At 58.1% G+C, this 23182-nt stretch overlaps 1 protein-coding gene across 7 annotated transcripts in view; it reads left to right on the top strand.

Annotated features, from left to right (window-relative positions):
• Positions 1–23182, top strand: part of SRCIN1 (SRC kinase signaling inhibitor 1) — a 69632-nt gene that overhangs the window by 22980 nt on the left and 23470 nt on the right. For 2 of the 7 annotated variants that reach the window (XM_017497094.2, XM_017497093.2), the window contains exons 1-9: positions 9076–9226; positions 13650–13673; positions 17537–17732; positions 18323–18521; positions 18951–19044; positions 19533–20395; positions 21436–21528; positions 21768–21811; positions 22113–22300. In XM_017497094.2, the coding sequence (XP_017352583.1) occupies positions 17630–17732; positions 18323–18521; positions 18951–19044; positions 19533–20395; positions 21436–21528; positions 21768–21811; positions 22113–22300 (1584 nt within the window). In that variant the 5' untranslated portion in view covers positions 9076–9226; positions 13650–13673; positions 17537–17629. Of the gene's footprint in view, positions 1–2755; positions 3058–6907; positions 7007–9075; positions 9227–13649; positions 13674–17536; positions 17733–18322; positions 18522–18950; positions 19045–19532; positions 20396–21435; positions 21529–21767; positions 21812–22112; positions 22301–23182 lie in introns of those variants that run through there. The other 5 variants (XM_017497087.2, XM_017497091.2, XM_037727350.1 and 2 more) reach the window with 5 other exon arrangements.

Genomic DNA, 23182 nt, shown 5'->3' with positions numbered 1-23182 from the left:
TTTTTTGAGACAGAGTCTCACACTATTGCCCAGGCTGGAGTGCAATGGCACGATTTCAGCTCACTGCAACCTCTGCCTCCCGGGTTCAAGCGATTCTCCTGCTTCAACCTCCCCAGTAGCTGGGATTATAGGCACCCACCACTATGCTCAGCTAAGTTTTTGTATTTTTAGTAGAGACAGGGCTTCACTATGATGGTCAGGCTGGTTTTGAACTCCTGGCCTCATAATCTGCCTGCCTTGGCCTCCCGAATTGCTGGGATTACAGGTGTGAGTCACTGTACCTGGCCTGTGGCTCACACTTTTAATCTCAGCACTTTGGGAGGCTGAGGTGGGGGTATCACTTGAGCCCAGGAGTTTGGGACCAGCCTGGGCAACATAGCGAGACCCATCTCTAAGAAAAGGAAAGAATTCACTGGGCATTGTGGCATGCGCCTGTAGTTCCAGGTACTTGGGAGGCTGAAGTGGGAGGATCTCTTGAGCCCAGGAGCTTGAAGCTACAGTGAGCTATGATCTCACCACTGCACTCCAAGCTGAGTGTCAGAGCAAGACCCTGTCCCTCCAGAAAGAGGAAAAGGAAGGAAGGAAGAGAAGACAAGAAATAATGTTCTTCCCAAAGTCATCTCTCATGTACTTGTACCTTATTTTGGGGAGCACAACAGAGGATGGTGACCATGGTAAGAGGGACCACCCTAGACCCAGGCCCACGCTGGTGAGACCAGCCTGTCCGTGAGGCAGTCCACACAGTGCCATGTAGCACTGTCAGTGTTCACTCAAGAAACGGTCATTGTGGAGAGTGTGGTGGTACAAACGTAATAACTACTGAGATTAAATCGGCCTCTACCACTCAATGTTGCTTTACGTTGGTCACTGGACTTCTCTGAGTCTTGGTAGCCATTTCTGAAATGGGGACCATGCCAGGCGTGGTGGCTCATGCCTATAATCCTAGCACTTTGGGAGGCCGAGGCAGATGGATCACCTGAGGTCAGGAGTTCGAGACCAGCCTGGCCAACATGGTGAAACCCTGTCTCTAAAAAAAACAAAAACAAACAAAAAAAATGAAATGGGAACCATGATAACACCCACCTGATGAGGTGTAAGGAGGCACGCAGGCCATGAGGCAGGTGGTCAGGCCCTGGTGAGCTGCGGCTCTCGTGCCCATGGGAGCCCTTCTTTCCTTGGTTTGGGTGGGAGGTGCTGGGTCCTCTCAGGCTCTGTGCCTGTGATGGACACACCCCAACCATAGCCCAGGGAGGTGTGTGTGTGTGTGTCTGTGTGTGTGTGTGTGTGTGCGCGCGCGCACGCGTGTGTGTTGGGGGCGGTGGCTTTTCTTGAAACCTGGCTGAATCTCCACTTTCCTCTGTGGCTGGACAGGGAGTGGCAAGCCTAGCATCTGTCCACAGACCTCCTGACAGTGGAGGCTTGTGACGAATCTGGCTGGGTCCCAGTGTTTCCGGCCGGGTCCCCTGTTGCCCTGGGCTGCCCTTGGAGGAGCCCCGTGAGTCAGGCCACACCGAGGGCAGGAATGCATGTGTCTGCTGCAGCACCTGATGCCCCATTCCTAGGCCACACTCGGGGTGCTGCATTGGGGCTGGTGGATTGTGGGTGTGCAGGAGAGGCTGTGCTTGTCTCGCTATGGGCTGACTTCTGGGGGGACAAATCTATGCTTTTTGCCCAGGAATATGGCTGAGGTAGGCCCCCAGCAACTCCTCCCACCCCCAGGGGCATGGGTGACCTCTGGAACCCCTGGCAACTGGCCACTGAGGCTGGAGGGTGCAGGACAGCAGGGCTGGGCCTGGGGAGGCCAGGAACTCAGGGATGGTGGGCACCTGGGAAAGGGATTCAGAGTTCCGCATGGGACCTCAACCCCCGGCCTTCTCTTTCTTTCGCTTCTGTGTTGTCCTTTGTCCCCTGTGCGTCTCTTATGGGTCTTGAGCTGTGTGTGTGTTGAGAGGAGAGACTGAAGAAGGGAAGGAGAGGTGGGGGGAGGCCCGGGGGAAGGACTTCAGCTGTTCTGTCTGCTTTCTTTCTCCTTTGACTTTGTTCCAAATCCATCTCTCACTGTCCTCTCTGTGCCCAGCCTCTCCTGTCCATCCATCTGTCTGTCTCTGGGGAGGGAAGGGAAAGGGGTCCCACTGCCCCAGGCCCTGGGCTTCCATATCCTTGGGAAACCTGAGAGCAATGTTTGCCCTCATTCTCCCCCTGTGTCCCTGCCCTGGCATTCTTCCCGGCTGGCCCCCAGCCTTGGAGATAAGTATGTCCTTGACATGCTAGTCTGAGGAAGGAGGCAGAGCTCCCCCCACCCAACCTCAAAGGAAGACTACAAGCTCTTTTCACATCTTTTAGGGAGCATCTAAAAGGCACCCCTCCTTCCCTCACCTGCTGGCAACAGCTTTAGGAGGGTGTGTGGCTGAAGAGGGTCTCAGGACACCTTCTACCCCTTTCTTCCAAAACCCTCCCCTTGGCCTCAGAGGGCCGCACTCCCTGACGGTCATTATCACCCCAAACCCTCGGAGGAGGAACAGGAAGTATCCAGCCCTTGATCCTCACCCCTCCCTGGAGGCCCACTTTCCATGCCATCCACCCTCCTTCCACTTCAGTCCCTAGTAGGGGCTGGGCGGCCCCTGCTTCGCCCCAGGCGCCTCTCCACTCCATTTAGGCCCAGGCCCCGCCCCTCCCCGCAGGGACCTCAGTGGGTAATGGGCAGCCCCAGGCCCGGCGCGCCTTGACCCCGCCGCGCCCCTCTCACCTCTCACAGATCCGGAGCGGAGCAGCCCCCCCATGCTGTCTGCAGACGATGCCGAGTACCCGCGGGAGTACCGGACCCTGGGGGGCGGGGGGGGCGGGGGCAGCGGGGGCCGGCGCTTCTCCAACGTGGGGTTGGTGCACACGTCCGAGCGGAGGCACACGGTGATCGCGGCCCAGAGTCTGGAGGCGCTCAGCGGGCTCCAGAAGGCGGACGCCGACCGCAAGCGCGATGCCTTCATGGACCATCTGAAGAGCAAGTACCCGCAGCACGCCCTGGCCCTACGAGGCCAGCAGGACAGGATGCGAGAGCAGGTGAGTGGGCGACCGGCTGCGGCTGCGACTGCGGACGCGGCCAGCGGACAGGGGAGGGGGTCTGACCCAGCGCTCCGTGCTCCCAGGCTCATTCCAACTCTGGGAGGCATCTGGGGCGGAGAGGGGAGAAGGGGAGAAGTTGGGAGCTGTCCCTCCAGGGCAGTGGCCCGGGTTGGCCTTTTCTGGAGCCTGGGGAGGAAGGGGTGGGGGCTTGGCCTCCAGACCTCTCCCTGCAGTCCGGAAATTGAGAGCGTGTGTTGACTTAAAGAGCCCAGTCTCTTTAACTCAGGCTGTTTGGGCAGAACCCTTCTGGGAGGAAAGGAGAGGAGAGCCTTGGGGACTGATGTTCTGTGCCTGAGTCCATCTGGTGGTGAGATTGAGATTCTGGGGCCCGCACCTCTGTGATACGGTCCCTAAGAGAGGGTGGGGCCTTGAGAGCCTCAGTAGGCTGGGTCTGATGTGTCCCCAGTCTCTGCAACCTGCAAGAATGGAGCCCGGAAGTGGAGCCTTTGACCTCTTTCGTCCCTGTTCCACCCCGTGACTTGCTGGGTGACTTGGAGCTGGAGGCCTCCTCTCTCCGTTCCTGGGTCTCTCACCTGCCATCAGTAGGGCTTAGAGAGGAGGCTCAGGGTCTGTCTCTGGACCAGGACCTGTCTCTTTCTATAGCAGGTGGGATACTTCTTTTTTTTTTTTTTTTTTTTTTTTTTTTTTTTGTTTTTTTTTTTTTTTTTTTTGAGGCAGAGTTTCACTCTTGTGCCCAGGCTGGAGCACAATGGCATGATCTTGGCTCACTGCAACCTCTGCCTCCTCGGTCCAAGCAATTCTCCTGCCTCAGACTCCCGAGTAGCTGGGATACAGACATGCGCCACCACACCCCACCAATTTTTGTATTTTTAGTAGAGATGGGATTTCTGCATATTGGTCAGGCTGGTCTCGAACTCCTGACCTCAGGTGAACCACCCGCCTTGGCCTCCCAAAGTGCTGGGATTACAAGTGTGAGCCACCATGCCCAGCCCAGAATGCTTCCTTTTTAAACCTCTCCCAGACCCTCCGGGTCCTGAATGCATCTCTCCACCCACGGGTGAGCTTCTTGTCTGTAAGAACGTGCTTTCTGGGTCTAGCATCCTGTGTACAGTTCTGCACTGGTGAGGCGCCTGCATGGTTGCTGCATATTGGCTACTGAGACTCAGCCATCGTCCCCTCCTGGTGAAGGGACTGAGGGAAGGCACGCACATCCCATCAGCAGCCTTTCAGTCCAACCTGGGGTGTGTGTCAGTCCCTGCTCCCACACCTGTCTTGCACTGTCTCCCTTTTCCGGGTTCTACTGGATGTAGCTGGGGATGGGGAGGAGTGTCCCCACTCCCATCCTCGGGTGCAGGGAACAAGACACACTGGCACATTTCTGGTACCTTATCTGTCCCCTAGTGCCACTTCCAGTTCTGTCTGGCTTTTGCCTTTCCCCAGCTCCAAAGTCCTTCTGGGAGCAGGATGCAGATCAGGATTAGAAAGAGTTGATGAAGATGTGGCCCTCACCCTCAGGGAGCCCCTCTCATTGGGTTCTTCCTGTGTACACTGGCTTGGGGAGATGGGCAGGGGTATTCGTCATCTAGCTGGGGAGGGGAACAACCAGTTGGGAGGGGTTTAGAGGACAGAAGATCAGGTAGGCAGTCCTGATCAGGGAAGGCTTCCTGCAGGAGGAGGTATCTAAACTGGGCTTAGAAAGATGAAAAGGGTTTGCATAGGGCTAGAGGAAGAGAATGTTGTTTTCAGGAGTGGTGGGGATGTATGGCATGAGCATAGGCCTGGGTTGGTTTGGAAACTGGCACAGAGGTGCACTTGGCTGGTGAAAAGGCTCAGGTTGGAGGTAGTGGGACGTGTGGGGGCAGACTGAAAAAGTGGGGCAGATGGTGGTGGCTAGGATGGCTGTGGTTGCTTTGGGATGGGGAATAGGAGGGGAGAAGCGGGGCTGGAGGCAGGGGAAGGAGAAGACAAAGACAGTGTCTCAGGGGCGATGAAGGGGGAAGAAGGATGATGGGGATTGGGGGAAGACCAAGCCCAAGCTGCCTGGGCCTAGAAGGCAATGACAGAAAAAGCTGGGTGACAGGGAGATGTTGGTGCCTTGGAGAGAAACAGGAGGGCTGGAGGGAAATGTTTGGGGGAAGGGGAGAGGAATATGAGGAGATGGGTTGAGGCATGGGCAGGGCATTCTTGGGATGCCTTTAAGGTGCCACATGCACCAGTCAGGACTCCAAAGAGGCTGAGGCTTCAGGAGGAGAGTTGAGCACAGTCACAGCAGATACGAAGTGCACCCGGGATGCGGAGGCCATCAGGGCAGAATGGGGTCTAAGAAGGGAGAAAGCCATGATGTTTGGGGAAAGGGGACCAGGAGTGTTCTGTATCCACGAGGAAGTCCTAGGGGAAAAAGGCCCCTGGACAAGGGGCCAGCAGGAGGGTGACCAGCGCTTCAGAAGTCCAAAGGGATGGGGAGAGAGAAACCAACATGGCTACTGGCCAGGATGTGTGGGCGCGGAGAGTACCGAGAGCTTGCGTCTCCTGGTGTGGCGAAGTAATGGGCAGTTTCAGGGGTTGTGGAGATTGGGGTTGGTGGAGGATCGGGACCTATTGTGGGGAGATTTGGCCAGGAAAGGGATGAAACAGCTGGGTGGAGCTTCCAGGGGCAGCAGGCCTGGGAGGGAAGGTGTAGGCATGTCAGAGGGCCTCCTGTGTTCTGGCATGTTCAGCACAGAGTGTGGAACTCAGTGAATACTTAGGAAATGAATCAAAGCCCAGCCACCCACAATTTCATTCCTTTCTTTCACTCATTCGCTTCCCCCCTTAGAGTGTAAGTGGGCAGGATCTATGCCCCATTCACTTGCCAGGGAATGCTCGGTGCCTAAGCATGGCGCCAGCTCGGGCAGTGTTTGCGGAATGAATGAGAAATGAGGGAGGAATGAATCTGAGGACGCCAAGAGGAAAGAAGCCCGTGGGAAACAGGTCCTAGAGGAATCTGGAAGGATGGTCTTAGGTGTGGGGTGGCCTTGGAGAAGGAAGGGGGTGGAGTCACTTCCACTGAGAAACAGGAGAGAAATATGTGCTGTAGGACTGAGACAACTGGAGGGAGGTTTCTCCTGCCCAGCGGTCCCCATTTCTGTGAGGTAGGTAGTGACACCTTCAGTGAGAAGGGATGAAAGCAGGGGAAAGGGAGATGGTAAGGAGCGGCTTCCTTGCCAGTATGCAGAGGGGAAGCCTAGAATTGGACACGAGGCGGGGCATAGTGGCTCACACCTGTAATTCCAGCATTTGGGAGGCTGAGGCAGGTGGAGTGTTGAGCCCAGCCCAGGAGTTTGAGACCAGCCTAGGCAATGCGGCTGTCTCTACAAAAAATGTTGTTTTAATTAGCTGGGCATGGTGGTATGCCCCTGTAGTCCTAGCTACTCAGGAGGCTGAGGTGGGAGGATCACTTGAGCCCAGGAGATTAAGGCTGCAGTGAGCCGTGATCATGCCACTGCACTCCAGCCTGAGTGACAGAGTGAGAACTTGTCTCAAAAAAAAACAAAAACAAAAAAAAACTGGAGATGTGGATTTCAGGAGTGTCTGATAGGGAAGGCCCTGCCCTGGGCTCAGGGAACCCCCAGGTCTAACATGAAAGGCAGCCATCCAGAAACAGAGCAGGGCTCTAGTTAGAGAGAGATCCAGCCTAAGTAAGGGACTTGCCAGCGTCACTAGACCCGTCTGCAGTATGAGCTCTGTGCCAAGGCTTGCCCCAAGAGTGCCCTCCCTCCCAGTCCCAGTCCCCCAGCGGCTCCTGCCCGCTTCCCCTAATGGGGTGTCCCCCGCTTCGCACACACAGGTTGGCGGCTGGACCGTGGACCCCGTGTGCCTTCTCAGCTCCCTCTGCTCCCACCTCCATGGCGACTCCGCCCCCTCCGGGGCTGGCCAGCCGGCCCAGGTGAGTCACCCACCTCCACCCCACCCCCCAAGCCCATGGTGGAGTTTGGCTTTGGGGAGGATTTTTTTTTGGAGGGGGGATGTTCAGGATTTTTATTTTGCAACCTTTTCTCTTTGGTGTAGGAGCCCCTATTTTCAGGAGACTTCTATGCCCCGTACTCACATCTGCCTGATCGTCTAATCCCCTGCCACTACCTCCCCACGCCTGATTGGCTTTGGAGCAGGAGTTTTTGAGGGAGGATACTCAGGATTTTTTAAAAAGTTTTTGTATCCCTTTGTCCTTTAAACAGGAGTCCCATGACCTTGCTCTGTGGGTTTCATGCCCTCTTCCCACTGAGGACCATCTTATTCCCCTCTCCACACCCTCCCTTTCCATTTCTGAGCAGACCCAGCCTTCCCCGATGTCCCACCATCAAGACGTTCTGCATGAAGTCTCTCTCACCCTTCTTGCTAAGTTCATGGCTTAGTCTCTAGTTTTTAAGAGGACTTGGGCATCAAGCCATCTGTCCTGAACTTGTTCTCCTCTTCCTCATCAAGCTTCAGTGTCCCTTATGGGAGCATAGATCTTAGCTTAGACAGGGGAACAGGATACTAGGGTCCTGGGTTCATGGCTAGGCCTGGACATTGCTATGGGAGAAAAATAGGCATCTGAGGCCCCAAGTAGGCATCACAGTTGCATTGGGAAGGGGACAGCCCAGGGGAGGTCTTGGCTTGAGGCTGTTCAGCTGTAGGAGGCAGAGGAGGGGTAGTGGCAGGGAATCCAGTGGGAGCAGAGTGCTCAGGTTCTTACATACCCTGCTTCCCCCAGAGGACAAAAAGGCTTGGCTTTTTCAAGGGGAATTAAAAGAAAGAAAATTGTGACCACCTAGGAAGTGACAGGCCTTCAGAGGGAGGATGTTTTAGCCACGTGTAACTCAAGTCTAGTAACAGATTGGCACGCTTGGCATCACTCACAGGTCACTCAGCCCAATTTCATTCCCAGTTCTCAAGCCCCATCTTGGTTGAACTTTGGGGCCAAGATGGGGCTTGAGGGCAGAACAGGGATGTGTCTGCCCCCAAGGCTGGATGGCAAGTGGGACAGACTTGTCCTGAATGGCCAAGTGCATGGTGGAGACCAAAGTGGGGCTGGGACAGGGATGGCAATAGGACAGAGGACGGATATGATACGCATGGGCAGGTTGGGGCGCCTTGGCTGCCCAGAGGTCCTCCCCACATGGAGCGTCTTGGGGCTGTGATAGGGGTTGGGTGATGGACAGGAGTGAGGCTGGACTTGATGAGCTCAGTTGTCCCAGGTCGGGGGTTGGGGGCTGGAGATTTTGGCCTGTCCGCATGTGCGATCTGCTCTGATGGGGGAAGGGGGAGTACTTGAGCAGACCTTCCTCCCGGGGCTCTGTAATTAACCAGGAAAGTGTCTGTGCATAGGATCTTGTCATCACTTGATACTTGTCACACTCCCTGCCCCTAGGGCTGAGTCTGAGGTTTCCTTTTGTCAAGTTCAGGACCAGAGACTTTGGAAAGGCCAGAGCCACACAGGAGGGCAGGATCAGAGGCCATCTAGGAAACTTAGGCATCCCAGGCTTCCCAGCGTTGGCAAGGGATTAAGCCAAGGGAGAGTTAAAAGGGCAAAGGTTCACAGCGAAGACCCAGGTGGGGAGAGGCTGTGGGCTCTAAAGGTGTCAGAGCAGGAGGCAGAACACTGTCCCCTCCCTGACCCTGCACCAGGCAGGACCTTTAGGGATGGAGGCAGTGAAGAGGATCCTGGGAGGGGACCAGAGGTTGGACTCCAAGCCACAGCCACTCCCCTGGTTTCCACCAGGCTGTCTAACCTCCCTCCCTCCTGCTGCAACCCGAGTCCTGGGCGCTGGGCCGGCATATCGGGTGACCGCGGCGACGCAGCCACCAGCCTCCGCCGCTCCTCTGCGGGGCTGCGCCGGCGGGGCCGCGCCGGGGGAGGGGGCTGCGAGAGGGGATGTGCACGGCGGCGCGCTGCGCCGCGCCAGGTGGAGTCGCGGTTACCGGGGCGACCGGGGCCCGGGCTGGCTCGGCGGCGGCCGCGGCGGCTCTCGCATTGCAGCAAAGGGCACCAGCGGTGGCGGCCGCGGCTGCGGAGGCGGCCGGGGGAGAGAAGAGCCCGGGCGGGTGGGAGTAGGGGCCGCTCTCCCTCTCCCGCCCGACGCGGGACCTGGGGCTGGGGGACTCGCACGTACACCTGTGGCCGCAGGTAAGGGGGAGCGCCTGTGGGGGCCCTGGATCGCCGCCTTGGGTTGGGCGGGGGGCGGGGACACGGAGATGCGGCCCGCGGTACCGAGAGCCATTCAGGGGTGGGGGACGCCCAGGCCATTGCGGGTTCCCTATCCCTGAGAAACGCCTCCTCCCCTCCCCCACCGCATTGGGTGCCTTCAGTGTGGACCGGCCCCCACTCCAAAATCAGACTGGCGCCCCCTCCCCCAACCTCGAAAAGTCATGACCTTCCTCGCCCCCAGCGCAGCGCAGGTCCCGCAGCACCCCCCACCCACACACACACTCAGCATTGGGAAGAAGATGAGGGAATCATCCGTGCACCTGGAGGAGAGGGTCGTGCATGTACGTCGCGCTAGGGGCAGGCGCCCGAGGAGGGGGGGCGACTGGCTTAGCCCCAGCCCGGGGACGAGTGTTTACGCGGACTCTTGTTCATGGGAGTTGAAAGGTGGGTGTGTGCACCGGTGCAGCAGAGCCAGGGGATTAAGAAGCCGGTGTGGACCGTGGGTTGTCCTCCCTCCTTGGAGGATGCGTGGTCGGGGCTTGAGGTCAAGGAGGGGTCATGCGCTCACTGAACCTGCTGGGGATGCCTGCCCAGGGAGGAAGGAGACTCAGCTGGCTGGGCCAAGCCTTCCCAGGGGCCCTAGCCCCTCCTCTCCCAGGGCGCAAGGGCTGAGGGAGGAAAGACCAGCGGGGTGGGGGGGTGTGGGGGAAGGAGGAACCCTGGCTACCAGTGGCTAGGATGGAAGAGAGAGAAAGGGAGTTAACTCCTTAGCCCCCAGAGGGAAGAAGCTGTGTTTTCTTCTCACCAGGGAGTTTGAGGACTCCCCGGCCTGGCTTCCTTGGGCCTTGAGAGATGCTCCCCTCTGCTGTTTCCCGGAGCCTGGTCCCTAGGGTCCTATGCTTCCGTCTTACCCTCTTAAGACACCTCTCATTTTGTCCCAGCTCATTTAAGATTCTTCCCCACAAGTAGGCCCCTGGTGGGGTCTCCCCTATTCACCCCTTTCTTTATTTTCCCCTTTCACTGTCTTTTGGGAAGGTGAGGCCCCCTCCCTGACTGTGGGGGTGGGAGACAGCTTTGGCACTGGAAGAGTTGGCTTGGGGTGGACAGCCAGACCTTTCCTGGCCCTTCCCGCTCTCTGCCCTCCCAACTTGGGGGTTTCTGGTGCTAGGAAATTCCCAGGGAAAAGGCCCAGGAGGCTGAGCAGTGCTGGGTGCCAGGAGATGGAGGGAGTGGTGCCAGACCAGAGTATTCAGAGATCCCACCCTCCTCCCATGGCTCTGTCCTATTTTGTTGACATTCATTCGTCATCACATACTTGTTGAGTGCCTGCTATCCACCAGGCACTGTATTGGCACAGCAGGAGGAACAGACACCCCGGAAAGGGGTGAGGAGGTAAAGGGCACCGGAAGTTGGAAGGGGAGTGACTGGGAATGGCCCACCTTAGAGAACAGGGGAAGAGCCCTTTGCTCTCAGTCACCCTAGTCTGTCCCATGGGTTAAAATCCTGGAAAGGGACAGAGAAGGGGATGGATGATATCCCCAGAGGCCTCCCCCACTACAGTTTCTCTCACCAAAGACACTGAGTTGCCAAGAGACTGTGTCTTGTTCCTGGTGGGGCCAACATGAAAGAGAAGCATTCTTCCCACTCTCTGGAGGGAGGACAGAGGATGGAGGGCAGGATTCATCAGAGCCCGAAGTTCCAGGATTTTGATCTCGACATCGCTAGTGCATCCAGGTGACCAGCACAAGCACAGTTCCTCTTCCATCTTTACCCTTTGAGGGGCTTGGCTGGCCTTTCCTATGGCACTGATGCCACCCAGTCCTCTCCCTTGGCTGCCGCTAGTGACCCATCCCTTCTAGGTAACTGCCCCATGGATATGCACAGCCTTGGGACCATGGGGCAGGCCCATGTAGAGGCCATAGCCAGTGTGGCTGTGGCCAGGCCCTGTCCTTACCTCCCTCCCAGGACCACGAGGGGGGCCCCAGTCATCCGAACAAGGTACTTGAGTCTGTTGACATTGGTGGCAGGGGGGGAACAGGACATCTTGTATTTCTTCTGCATCAGAGGTTACCTCACTGACTCATAACATCTGGGACATCATAGGCATGGGACAGTGGCACCCTGACCTGGGGCTTTCTCTTTGTACATGGGTGGCTCTGAGGCCGCGCGTGTGTATGTGTCTGTGTGTGTGTGCACGCGCGCGTGTGTGTGTGCGTGTGTGTGTGTGGTGCATGCATCGCTTTGTGTGTGTTTTGATAGCCTGGGTATGTGTCTCGCTGTGAGTGGGCACCTGTGTCTCTGTTTCTGTGACTGTGGTGTTTTGAGGGTGAGTGTGAATGCCATCAGCACCTCTTGTGCTCTGTGACTGACTGGTGCTTGTGAGTATGTGAGCGAGGCAGGGGTCTTGGGGGAGGGGAACACATTTGTGTATGAGTGGGGGCGGTCTATGTGTGAATGTCTCAGTCTCTGAGTTTCTGTTTGTGTCCAGGGCTGTCTCTGACTGGGAAGCCCCTCCCTCAGTAGGGGTGCATGTGTGTTGCTCTGGGTGTGTCTGTGGAGATGTCCTTATCGGAGGATGTGTCTGAGAGTCTGTGCTCGGCTGTGCGTGAGCCTACGTGTTGTGGGAGCTGTGGGTGGCCCATGTGTGTGCCACCCATGCCTGGTGTCGTGGTGGTGGCTGGGGACTCGAGGCCTGCTCTGCGGAGCCGTCCATCACCGCTAGGTCTGCAGATGTGACTCTCCTCATAAACCTTCCGGTGCCCTCTGCCTGCCTCCACGTGTCCACTCCCTCTGCTACCCCACCTCTTCCCCAGGCCACAGGCAGCTGCCACTGGAACGTGTTTCTCAGCGCCAGGCCTTCCTACCCTCAGCACCTGCGGGCGTCCCTCACACCACTAGGGGTGGCCCCAGTCCATAGATGATTCCAGGAATTGGCTGGGACACAGACTTTGCTGTCCCCTTCTCCTGCCTGGCATGTGACTGGTTTTTATTTGTTTTCTAGAGCAAATGGTGGGGGAAGGATGAGGATGGTGGCTTAGGAGGGGGTGGTCCTGGCAAATGACCCTCTTGGTCCCAGCCCCAGCCCAGTGTCACCCCCACCACCCCAAAGGTCTGCCTTAGGTAAAGCCTCTAGCTGGAGTGCCCCTCTACGCAGCCCCTTCCCAATTCTCCCTGCCAGGAAGGCCTCCAGGTGGCCTGGGACACCCTGGCATGGTGTTCTTCCCCATGGGCACCCTTTATGTCCCTCTCCTCTGCCAGTGACTCTGAGGCCTGGGGATCTTGTCTGCTCGTGCCAGGCACCCCGGGGCCAGGCCATCTGCTGCCTCTCTCTCCCCGCTGAGGCTGGCACCGGTCAGCAGGGTGCCTCGGCTTTGCCAAGAACCAACTCAGCCCCAGAGCTGCTCCCTCCTTATCCTAAGCCATCTGGAAGGGCCTTCTGGTCTCTAGGGAAGGCATGGCGACCCTGGGTCACTGCAAATGAGGGAGACTCTCCAGCTCCCCATTCTAGGGATGCTAGGAGGGATGCGAGGAGCCCTCCTCAATCTGCCAGCCAGCCACAGTCCCCAGTCTCCCCAGCCCCCTTCACTGCCCCCAGCTCCCCAGCCATTGATTGCACAGTGAGTGAGGTTCCTGGCATCGGGCCCCTCTGCTCTGTAGTCTACATCCATCATGCTGCATGGGCCTCTGTCTCTTGGCCTTGCCCCCCAGCCTTCCTCCTCTGACCCCTGCCCCATCCACCCTGCCCCACTGCATCCACCCCTGCCCCAGGGCCTAGTTCTGATCCCACTCTGCTCCATTCAGACGCTTGTCCATGAACTTAAGTCTAAATACTTTCTCTCAACACTTACCGCCACTCATCATCTGGCCTCAGCCTCCCGCTCCCCCACCCTTTGCAGCCTAATCTGCTACTTTCCTGCCCGCACCCCAGCCAACGTGGACTAGCACCTTTCCTCAACCCTCTCTCCACTGTCTGCCCCTGGGCACTTGCCCACGTCATCCCCGCTGCCCAGCAGGCCTCTCCTCCCAGTCTCCGGCTCCTCATTTTTCCAGACCCACCTCAAATGCCACCTCTTCCAAGCACTGTTCCCTGGCCTGCCGTTTCTCTGACCCCACAGCTCAGCTTTGTCTCTGTCTCTCTTTTGACTGCCTCATGGGTTTGCTCTGTCACTGTCCTCCGTGCCTTTTCCCAGCGGTCCCTCTGCGAGGAGTCACGGTAGCACCTGCTGGGGGCCGTCCTGGGTGTTCCGGGTCTAAGTAGAGAATGGAAACAGGAGAGAATGGATGTGCCAGGCATGACTTCCTTCCTGCTCCTGGGAGGGTGGAGGGCCCATGTCCCAGGGCTGAGTCCCCTCTTTTCCCCTCCCGGCCCCCTCATAACCATCTCTTCTCTTATTTCCATCAGCAGCCAAACTACTGGAGTTTCAAGGTCAGTGTGTGATGCCTCTGCTTCCATGACATCTGCATGTGCTGTCCCTCCCCTGCCCCTGCCCCTCCCTTGCACAGGCTTTGCACCGGGTGCGCGTCTGCACGGGCACCTTCTGGTGTGGGCGGTGGGCCTTGGGCTGCAGGCTGTGGCTGCTGCTTTGGGAGAGTCCGGTTCTTCCGTCAGGGGCTTGTAGATGGAGTGGGAGTTTGGGCCACCCCTGCTGGGGATCTGGGCTAGAGATGCTCAGTTCCCAGGGCATCCCCACCCTGTGAGGGGCATTTTGGAATGACATTTCCTCCAGCCTGGAGAGATCGCTGGCTCTGAGTTAGGGACCTAGACCCTTGTTGTGGGCTCAGTTCTTTGAATTCAGATCTGACCTCCCAGGGAGGCCATGTGACTGTGATGGGCCCCTCTTCCTTCCCTTACTCTCCACCATGGGGGCTGCTCAGTGCTAGGCAGGAAACTCACGGCCCTACACCCTCAAGCCTGCTGTCTAAGTGGAGGGCTAAGCTCAGGGATAGGTGCCTTCCTGCCTCCTCCTGGGCTCTGGCCTTTCCAGAGCTGAGAGAGCTGTCTGCCTCTCCAAGAGTATCCTGCTGACCCCCGGGGAGCACCCTCAGGCACCTCTTCCATCTTCCCTGGCACCCAGGCCCAGAGCTGAGCAAACCAAGTGAGACTGCTGCTTGTCTCCTGGAGTCTCTGGCCTCCCAAGTCCCAGCATCTTGACAGCGGGTGGGAGGCATCCCTCCCAGACTCCCCAGGTGTCTTATTCGCATGCATTCTTCCTAGCACTGCAAGAAGTCCTTAAATCAGAGAGTCATGGAGTCAGAGGAGTCCTGGTGTTGAGCATAGTCTCTGGAGGAGGCAGTCGAGGGTCGTGGTTCAGTGCATGGGCCCAAGAGCCAGGCTGCATCGTGGTGAATTCCATCCAGTCTGCTGCTAACTAGCTTGGTGACCTGGGGCGTGTTACATATCCTCTCAGCCTCAGTTTCTCCTCTGTAGAGTGACAATGTCTGCATCAGAGAATTGTTGTAGATAGGGGAAAAAGCCCAGAAGTGCTGGCTCCCACCTGTAATCCCAGCGCTTTCAGAGGCCCAGGTGCATGGAACATTTGAGCCCAGGAGGTTGAGACCAGCCTGGGCAATGTAGTGAGCACTCGTATCTACAAAAAAGCTTTTTAAAAATCAGCCTAATGTGGTGCACACCTGTAGTCCCAGCTACTCTGGAGGCTGAGGTGAGAAGATCACTTGAGCCTGGGAGATTAAGGCTGCAGTGAGCTATGATCACGCCACTGCATTCCAGCCTGCGTGAAAAAAAAAAAAAAAAAAAAAAAGGAAGGGAGGCGAAAACAAACAAACAAACAACAAAAAAAGGCGGGATGCATGTTCCAGGCTCCTGGTGAGCCCAACCTGGTAGCTTACCTCATTAGCTACTGAATCATGGACTCTTGATTCTTAAACCTAGAAATCAGAATCGCCTTAGGAACTTGTCGAAAATCTCAAACCCAAGCTCCAACTCCCAGAGATTCTGGTTTAGTGAATGTGGGGTCCTGGAAAACATGTTTTTAAAAGCTCCCAGGTGATTCTTCCGTAGTCTATGTCCAACCTCTGGAATTTCAGATCCACGAGCTGCTCCCTAGAACATTCTGGTGACAGGCGCTCTCTACCTCCCATGTAGCCCCTGTCCTATCTTTGGAGAGCTCTGCTTGAATCACTGTTTTGTTCTTCTGCCATCTCCCTTATGGTGGGGACGTCCTTCTGGTGTCTCACTCTCCTCTGCCCTGCTGTCTCAGCCCAAGTATGGAGAGAAGCACCAGCAGGTTTTCCCTCTTCTCGAGAGGGTTTTCTGTACAGGCTGAGAATGCAGAGGTGCCCATGGGGCTAGGAAGTGATGGAGCAGAGAACCTGGGCATCTCTTCTCCCAGGGTTTCTGCCTTCTTGGCAGGTAACAACCCCCAGGATCCCTGCCCCGCCTCCCTTCATTCAGACCCCTGTTCCTTCTCCTTACGGGCACCTCACTCGTGTCCCCCCTGGCACTATGGCCACCCTTTACTCTTCATCACTGCTGGCTGCCTCATGCTGCCTGAATTCTGTAGCCCCTCATCCGTACCAGCCTGGCAACCACTGACCTTTTAGTTGCCAGGCAACCCCATGACCACCAGACCAGACCTGGCTCCCCACACTGCCACAGAGCTCCCAACCTTCAGCTGGGATGAAGGTGAGACAGAGGGGGGAGGGCTGGCACTGGTGGCCAGCCTAGAGCTGAGCCATATCCTCTCTGTCACAAGCACAAGTGGCCCCTCTCCCCACCCCCACCCCATTTCTATGCTGCCTTCCTCCTGCCAAGACCCACACTCACCCAGTGGTCAAGGTATTGTGCTTGAGAGGGGAAGCTCCCTGATGTCCCCACATCTGATCTATTATGGCCCCCAAACTCTCAAGGCCACCTAGGGGACAGCTGGGCATACTGCCCATCAGAGGAAGATGCTCTCCCTTTAAGAGTGCTAATCCAATTGGAACATTAAATTGAGTTAATACGAAGATGGAGATTAATTAGAGGTAAATCAGGATTTGGGGAGAGAGGGAGCTAAAGAAGAGAATAAATGATTCCTTTTAAGAGAATTTTTATTGTTGTTTTTTTTTAAATTATAAAGTGAATCTATTCATACAGTTTTGTACAGAAATCTATAAAGTAAAAAAAGAAAACTGTTAACCCTGAGATGACTAGGCTTAATGGCTTTGAGTGATTTGTTTTTAAAAATAGATAATTTGTTTTACCAAAAAAAATACAATTGGGCGACATGATTATTTCTCGACGGTATATGTATATGTGACACATATAATGCACATAACATGGAATGACATAGATCAGATTCATTATCCCACTCCCTGGAACAGTTCCTGTACAGCAACAAGATTTCTTGCCCAGGGTCTAGGACAGAATGGCAGGGGTTGTGGCCTCGAGTGACAACCCCAGGTTTCAGCAGAAAGTAGGCTCTTAAAGTGCAATTGAAATCATCCTGACTCTCCCTCCCCCACGGAGAGAGCAATCAGGCTGTCCTGTGACATCCTTCCCTACCCCCAGCCAGATATCAGCCTCAGCTACAGCTTCAGAGAAGTGGCTGTCGTGGCTCAGAGGGTCCTGGGGGAGGCTGGCTGGCTGTGTGGCAGCATGTGCCGTGCAGGGAGGGGCTGAGGCCTGGCACATGTGTCGTGTGCGCATGTGTATCACATCATACTTAACATGTGCATTGTGGGCACTGGGAAGGTCATCCGAAATCGGGGTCCAGCTGGCTTCAAGGCATTTGGGATAGTTTTCCCAGTCACCCTAAATCAAGGACATTCCCTGTGTCCAGCTCGGTGAGGGTCCACATTCCCCCAAAGCTGGGATCCTGGGGTCCCAGCTCTCTTTGCTTTCTCCCTGGGCCCTGCTTCCTACCCCCACCCCCACCCTCTGAACTCCATGAAGAATAAATTCACTGCTCACAAACCCGCCACTTAATTAATGTCTGGAACTAATGCCCCAATTTGCTCAACGATTCTGCTGCTCACCTCGGTGACAAATTTGTGTCATTGTTGTTCTTCCAAAGCTTGAAATAGCAGGCGCACCCATAGCCCCCACTCACATGGCCTCTTCTTTGGTTTCCCTGGGTCCCTGGGTCCTCTGCCCACTCCTTACCTTCGGGGTGTCCTAGGGAGGCCAAGGCTGGGAGAGGCTGGGGAACTCTTGTGGCCATGCCAGGCGTCTGTAATCTGTGTGGGTGTCGCTGGCTGGCAGGACCTCCCCAGGCCTGGATATAGGCAGTGACGAGCAAAGGGGGTTGCTTATCCTTGGTCCCTTCTCACCCTGCCCGGCCCCTGCAGACCCGCAGCTCACGCCACACTCAGGGAGCCCAGCCTGGGCTGGCAGACCAGGCGGCAAAGTTGTCATACGCCTCGGCCGAGTCGCTGGAGACCATGTCCGAGGCCGAGCTGCCCCTGGGCTTCAGCAGGATGAACCGCTTCCGACAGAGCCTGCCTCTCTCCCGCTCAGCCAGCCAGACCAAGCTGCGCTCCCCAGGTACTGCCCGCCCTGTCCACCCTCCCTCCCCACACAGGCTCCTCCCTCTGCTTTTTACTCCCTGGAGCCCCTTCCTCCCCTGCAGCACTCCAGCTGGCCTCAAGCTCTGCTCTTTCCCACAGCCCCTTCTCCCTCAGCAACCCCAGCTCTGTCCATCTCTCTCGCCCTCAGCATTCCCAGACGACCCCTTTCCCTCCAAGCCTTCTCTCTCCCTTCTGCTTCCTCTTCTGTCCCTTTCCTTCATCCCTCCCTTCTCCCCTATCTCCCTTCTCTAACTCTCTCCAACGTCTCTCTCAGCTCACTTCCCCTCAGTTTCCGCCCCACCTGCTCCTGCCCCCACTTCCATTTCCTTGTCCAAATTCCTCCAACTGCCTGGAGTCCAGTGGGTGCTTTGAGACGCTGGAGACGGCTTGGCGCCCTGGCCAGCAGCATGAGGGGTGCCTGGGTGCACCTGCATTCGGGGGCGGAGTCTGGCCTCAGACCCTGCCTCTGCGGGGCTGGCGCAGCTCCCGAAAGCTCCCGGCGGTCTCCCGGAGGGCGGAGTGGAGACGGCGGCGGCCTTGACAGCGAGGGCGGCGTCTCCTTCGCAGGGGTGCTATTCCTGCAGTTCGGGGAGGAGACTCGGCGCGTGCACATCACGCACGAGGTCAGCAGCCTGGACACGCTGCACGCACTCATCGCACACATGTTCCCGCAGAAGCTCACCATGGGCATGCTTAAGTCGCCCAATACTGCCATCCTCATCAAAGACGAGGCTCGCAACGTCTTCTACGAGCTGGAGGACGTCCGGTGGGCTTGGCCCCGGGGGGATGCGGGTGGGCTGCCCCACGCTCCTCCTCTGCGGGGTACTGGACCCTGTTGGCCCTTCCTCAGCCCCTTCCTGATCTGACCTCAGCCTTTCCCCTCCCTTCCTAGAGTCCTACCGCCCCGCCCCCTTCTTCGGACATCTCAGCCCCACCCCCTCTCTAAATCATCCACTTCCGCTGGTTCTCTTTGCTTTGAGCTAACCTGAAAATGGCGCCTGAGGTCAGGAAGAGGCCATGGTGGAGGCTGCTGGGCCTGTATGCTGGTGGCTGGCAGCCTGAGTGAAGGATTTAGGAAGGAGTTGGGGCTCCCGGTTCCTCTAGCCACCCCTCTTCTCTCTGCCTGGGGTAGCCGCCCCTCCTCATTGTGCACGGCTGGGGGATGGGTGGTGACCCCTCTGTCCCCCACCCTCAGGGACATCCAGGACCGCAGTATTATCAAGATCTACAGGAAGGAGCCCCTCTATGCTGCTTTCCCTGGTTCACACCTCACCAACGGGGACCTCCGGGTATGGCTAGGCATCCCCAAAGCATTGGGGAGGCTGGGCACATGGGGTCCAGAGGAGCAGGGTCCGGGTAGTTGTCGTCGGGGGCCAAGGCCAGCTTGGGAGAAGGGAGCATAGGGCTGAGGGGTTAGGGAAGAGCCCCTCTCCCACCTGCTACTTCCCTTCTATTCCTGGCCTGTCCACTCGGGATTCCACTAACTTGCCCCCAGATAGTCTGAGGGCTCTCTCAGGAGCCATCCCTTTCCCTTCTACTTCCTACTCCTCACAGTAGCTGAGCTGAGGGTTTACCCCGCTGGTGCCTCTCCATCAGCCACCTTTTCCTCCATGCTGGGAACCCTGATGGAAAAGGGGCCCTACCGCAGCCGGATAGAGGGAGGGCAGAGAGCAGAAGGGACTTCCTAAGCGTCAGGGAGGAGATGCTGGCTTCTCAAGCAAGGGGCAGAGGTGTCCTTGGTGACCAGCTGTGGGGGTCTGGGCTGTCTTCTGCGCAGAGAGAGATGGTGTACGCGTCGCGGGAGTCGTCGCCCACGCGGCGCCTCAACAACCTGTCGCCAGCGCCGCACCTGGCATCCGGCTCGCCGCCGCCCGGGCTGCCGTCGGGGCTGCCGTCCGGGCTGCAGTCGGGCTCGCCGTCGCGCTCGCGCCTCTCGTACGCCGGGGGGCGCCCGCCCTCATACGCCGGCAGCCCGGTGCACCACGCGGCAGAGCGGCTGGGAGGTGCCCCCGCCGCCCAGGGCGTCAGCCCCAGCCCCAGCGCCATCCTGGAACGGCGCGACGTGAAGCCGGACGAGGACCTGGCGGGCAAGGCGGGCAGTATGGTGCTGGTGAAGGGCGAGGGCCTCTACGCCGACCCCTACGGGCTGCTGCACGAGGGCCGTCTGAGCCTGGCCGCGGCAGCTGGCGACCCGTTCGCCTACCCGGGCGCCGGCGGCCTGTACAAGCGCGGCTCGGTGCGCTCGCTCAGCACCTACTCGGCCGCCGCGCTGCAGTCGGACCTGGAGGACTCCCTGTACAAGGCGGCGGGCGGCGGCGGCCCGCTCTACGGCGACGGCTACGGCTTCCGCCTGCCGCCCTCGTCGCCGCAAAAGCTGGCAGACGTGGCGGCGCCCCCCGGAGGACCCCCGCCACCGCACAGCCCCTACTCGGGGCCACCCAGCCGCGCCTCGCCGGTGCGCCAGTCCTTCCGCAAAGACTCGGGCTCGTCCGTCTTCGCGGAAAGTCCTGGAGGGAAGACCCGCAGCACCGGGAGCGCCTCGACGGCCGGCGCTCCCCCTTCAGAGCTCTTCCCTGGGCCTGGGGAGCGCCCGCTGGTTGCGTTTGGGCCGCCAGTGCCAGCCAAGGACACGGAGACCAGGTGAGGGACATTCACCAGGCCTCAGGGATGGGGTGGGGGGATGGGGGAGCGCTGCAGAAAGGGGGCACGGCAGAGTCCGTGGCAGGTGTGTGGCCTGGACTGAGATTCCGTAGTCCTTTGGAGACATTGAGTAGTCTTGAAGGATCGCAGAGAGCATCTTGGATGTGGCAGGGCGGGCATTGGAGAGACCAGCTTGCCGTTTTCCTCCCATCCGCAAGACTCAAGGGGGTAGTTGAGAGGTCCCCAGATGAGGACTCTGGATACCTAGGTTTGCATCCATTTTCTGAGCCTCAGTTTCCCCAACTGTAAAATTGAGGGGCTGAACCACTTTCAGTGCCTTTCCAGGTTAGAATTTGCAGCAGTGAGAGCTGTCCAGCACCAGGCCAGCTGAAGTCCACTGGGGAGGAGGGTGCTGTTTAGAAATAGTGACGGGAAAGGAGCACATTTGGGTACCTAGACTCCAGGCTGAGAAGCCCCTGCCCATCACCCAGTCCCTTCCTAAGGGTGCAGGGCTGGAGGAGGTACCCAGGGCAGTAGATAACCTGCACCCTCAGGCAGCGCTGCTGAGCCGTGAGAAGAAGCCATTGGCCTTCACACAAACCCAGTCCCTCTCCTGGTCTAGTGGAGAGACACTCAAAATACTTTCCACTTCCCTTGGGTGGCATGGAAGGAGGGGTTCCTTGGGGCTTCTGGGTTCTTTGGAATGGTTTCGGGAGGCTCCCTCCTGAGCCCCAACAGTCTTCCCCCACCCTGCCTGGCAGATGGTCCCACCTGTCAGGAGGAGGTCAGGAGAAAAGCAGAGCAGACAGGGGAAAGCACTGCCAGGCATGAGAGACCACCGTGCAGCCTTAAGGGAGGGTGTGAAAGGTGAGGTGGGAGGCTGTGGGCTTGATCCTTAGGCATTGGGGCCCTTTGAGTTGTCTGTGTGTGGGCAGCCAGGAATGGGATATGTTTCCTCTGGTCACCAATCTTAGGGATGGGGGGCTGGGCAGGAGGGACCCTATGCAAGGCGAGGTTACTCAGACCCCCTTCCTCCCCAGGGAGCGCATGGAGGCCATGGAGAAGCAGATTGCCAGCCTCACAGGCCTGGTGCAGAGCGCCTTACTCCGAGGCTCTGAGCCTGAGACCCCCAGGTGAGGCCCCTCTCCCAACACCACTGCGAGGGCCTGGGGGTGGAGCAGGAGGAAGGGGAAATGGGCGTCGGCTCTGCCAGTGTCTCACTGGGTGACCCTGGGTGAGTCCCTTCCCTTCTCTGGGACTCCATCTTGAGATCAGAGAGCTGGAGGAGATGACATCCAAGGTCCCACCCAGCTCTGAAGGTCTGGGGCTGGCCTGGACCCCCTGATGCCTATCTTTTTCCCCTGTGCCACAGTGAGAAGATTGAAGGCTCCAATGGAGCAGCCACCCCCCCAGCACGTGAGTGACCCTTCCCCTCCCCCATCCTTGTTCCCTAGGGAGTCTGTTTTCCAATCTATAAAGTGGGGATTAAGCAATAGCTACATCACTGGGCTTTCAATGAATACATGAGTGGTCACCTTAGCCCAAGAGGTCTTTGCCCGGGCACTTTGGTCCCCACCCTTAGGGCCTTGGGGCAGGTAGTCAGAGCCATGGACTTCTCTGGCTACTCTGTGGGGTCGGAGAGTAGGGAGGACCTTGCTCCAGTCCTTCCCAGGCTTACAATTTGTTCATTTTCTCCCATCCTCGTGGTTCTCTGCAGCTTGCGGGTCAGGCGGCCGGAGCAGCGGGGCCACCCCGGTGTCCGGCCCGCCCCCGCCCTCGGCCGGCAGCACCCCCGCAGGGCAGCCTACCGCTGTTAGCCGGCTGCAGATGCAGCTGCACCTGAGAGGCCTGCAGAACAGCGCCAGTGACCTGCGCGGCCAGCTCCAGCAGTTGCGCAAGCTCCAGGTACCGCCCAGTCCCGGGCCCCGCCCCACCAACGCCCACCTACTGGTCGAAGTTCCTTCCCACAAATCCCGCCCCATCCCGTACTCCCTTATCCTTTCCCCAGACCTCCCACGCCCGAGTCCTTCGCCGCTCACTAGTCTCTCTCCGAACCCTTTCTCCCCTTCCCCTTTCTTGAGCTTCCGCCCCCTCGCTGAACCTCCGCTCCCCTCACTAAGCCCCTACCCCTCGCCCGTGTCCCCCTCATTGAGCCCTCCTTCTCCTTCCCTGAGTCCCCATAGCCCTCCTGGAGCCCCAGTCACCCACTGAGCCCCCTCCCTCGTCAGTATCCCTCGGGGCAGTTCCAGTTCCTTCCTGCCCTGCATCCCTTTCATGCTGCGAGAACCCTTCCCCCAAGTCCCCTCAGCTCCTCCCTCCTGAGCCCCGACAGCCTCCCTAGCCCTGCCGGGCAGATGGTCCCACCTGTCAGGAGCTTGGCATTGCCGTGTCCGCTCCTCAAGCGGGCCCAGGGCCTGTCAGGTGAGGATAATGAGCAAAGACAGGCTGGGGAGGGGGCAGAGAATTGCCATCTGGGCCCCGCCATTCAGGCTTGCGACCCGGTTGGATCAATCGTTAACTTAGTCTTCCTGTCCCAGCCACGGAAACTCTGTCAAACGCCAACGCTTGAGTCCTTCATTCCAGTCCCGTCCCCATTCAGGGATGATGGAAGCCACAGCCATGGGGCCCACACTGTCGGCAGTGCCCTACATAGGGCCACACCCTGTCCTGCAAATATCCCTACCCCCTTCTCCTGTCTCATATTCCCCAGAACTTAACCTTGTCCGCCCCCCGCTGCAATACCACCCCCTCACTGCTGCTGGAGGCCACAGCCATGCAGCTGCCCCT

The sequence above is a fragment of the Cebus imitator genome, unplaced genomic scaffold (assembly GCF_001604975.1).
Source record: "Cebus imitator isolate Cc_AM_T3 unplaced genomic scaffold, Cebus_imitator-1.0 Scaffold228, whole genome shotgun sequence".
Classification (NCBI taxonomy): Eukaryota; Metazoa; Chordata; class Mammalia; order Primates; family Cebidae; genus Cebus; species Cebus imitator.
Note: the sequence above shows the minus strand (reverse complement) of the source record. Positions and strands in the feature narration are given on the sequence as shown.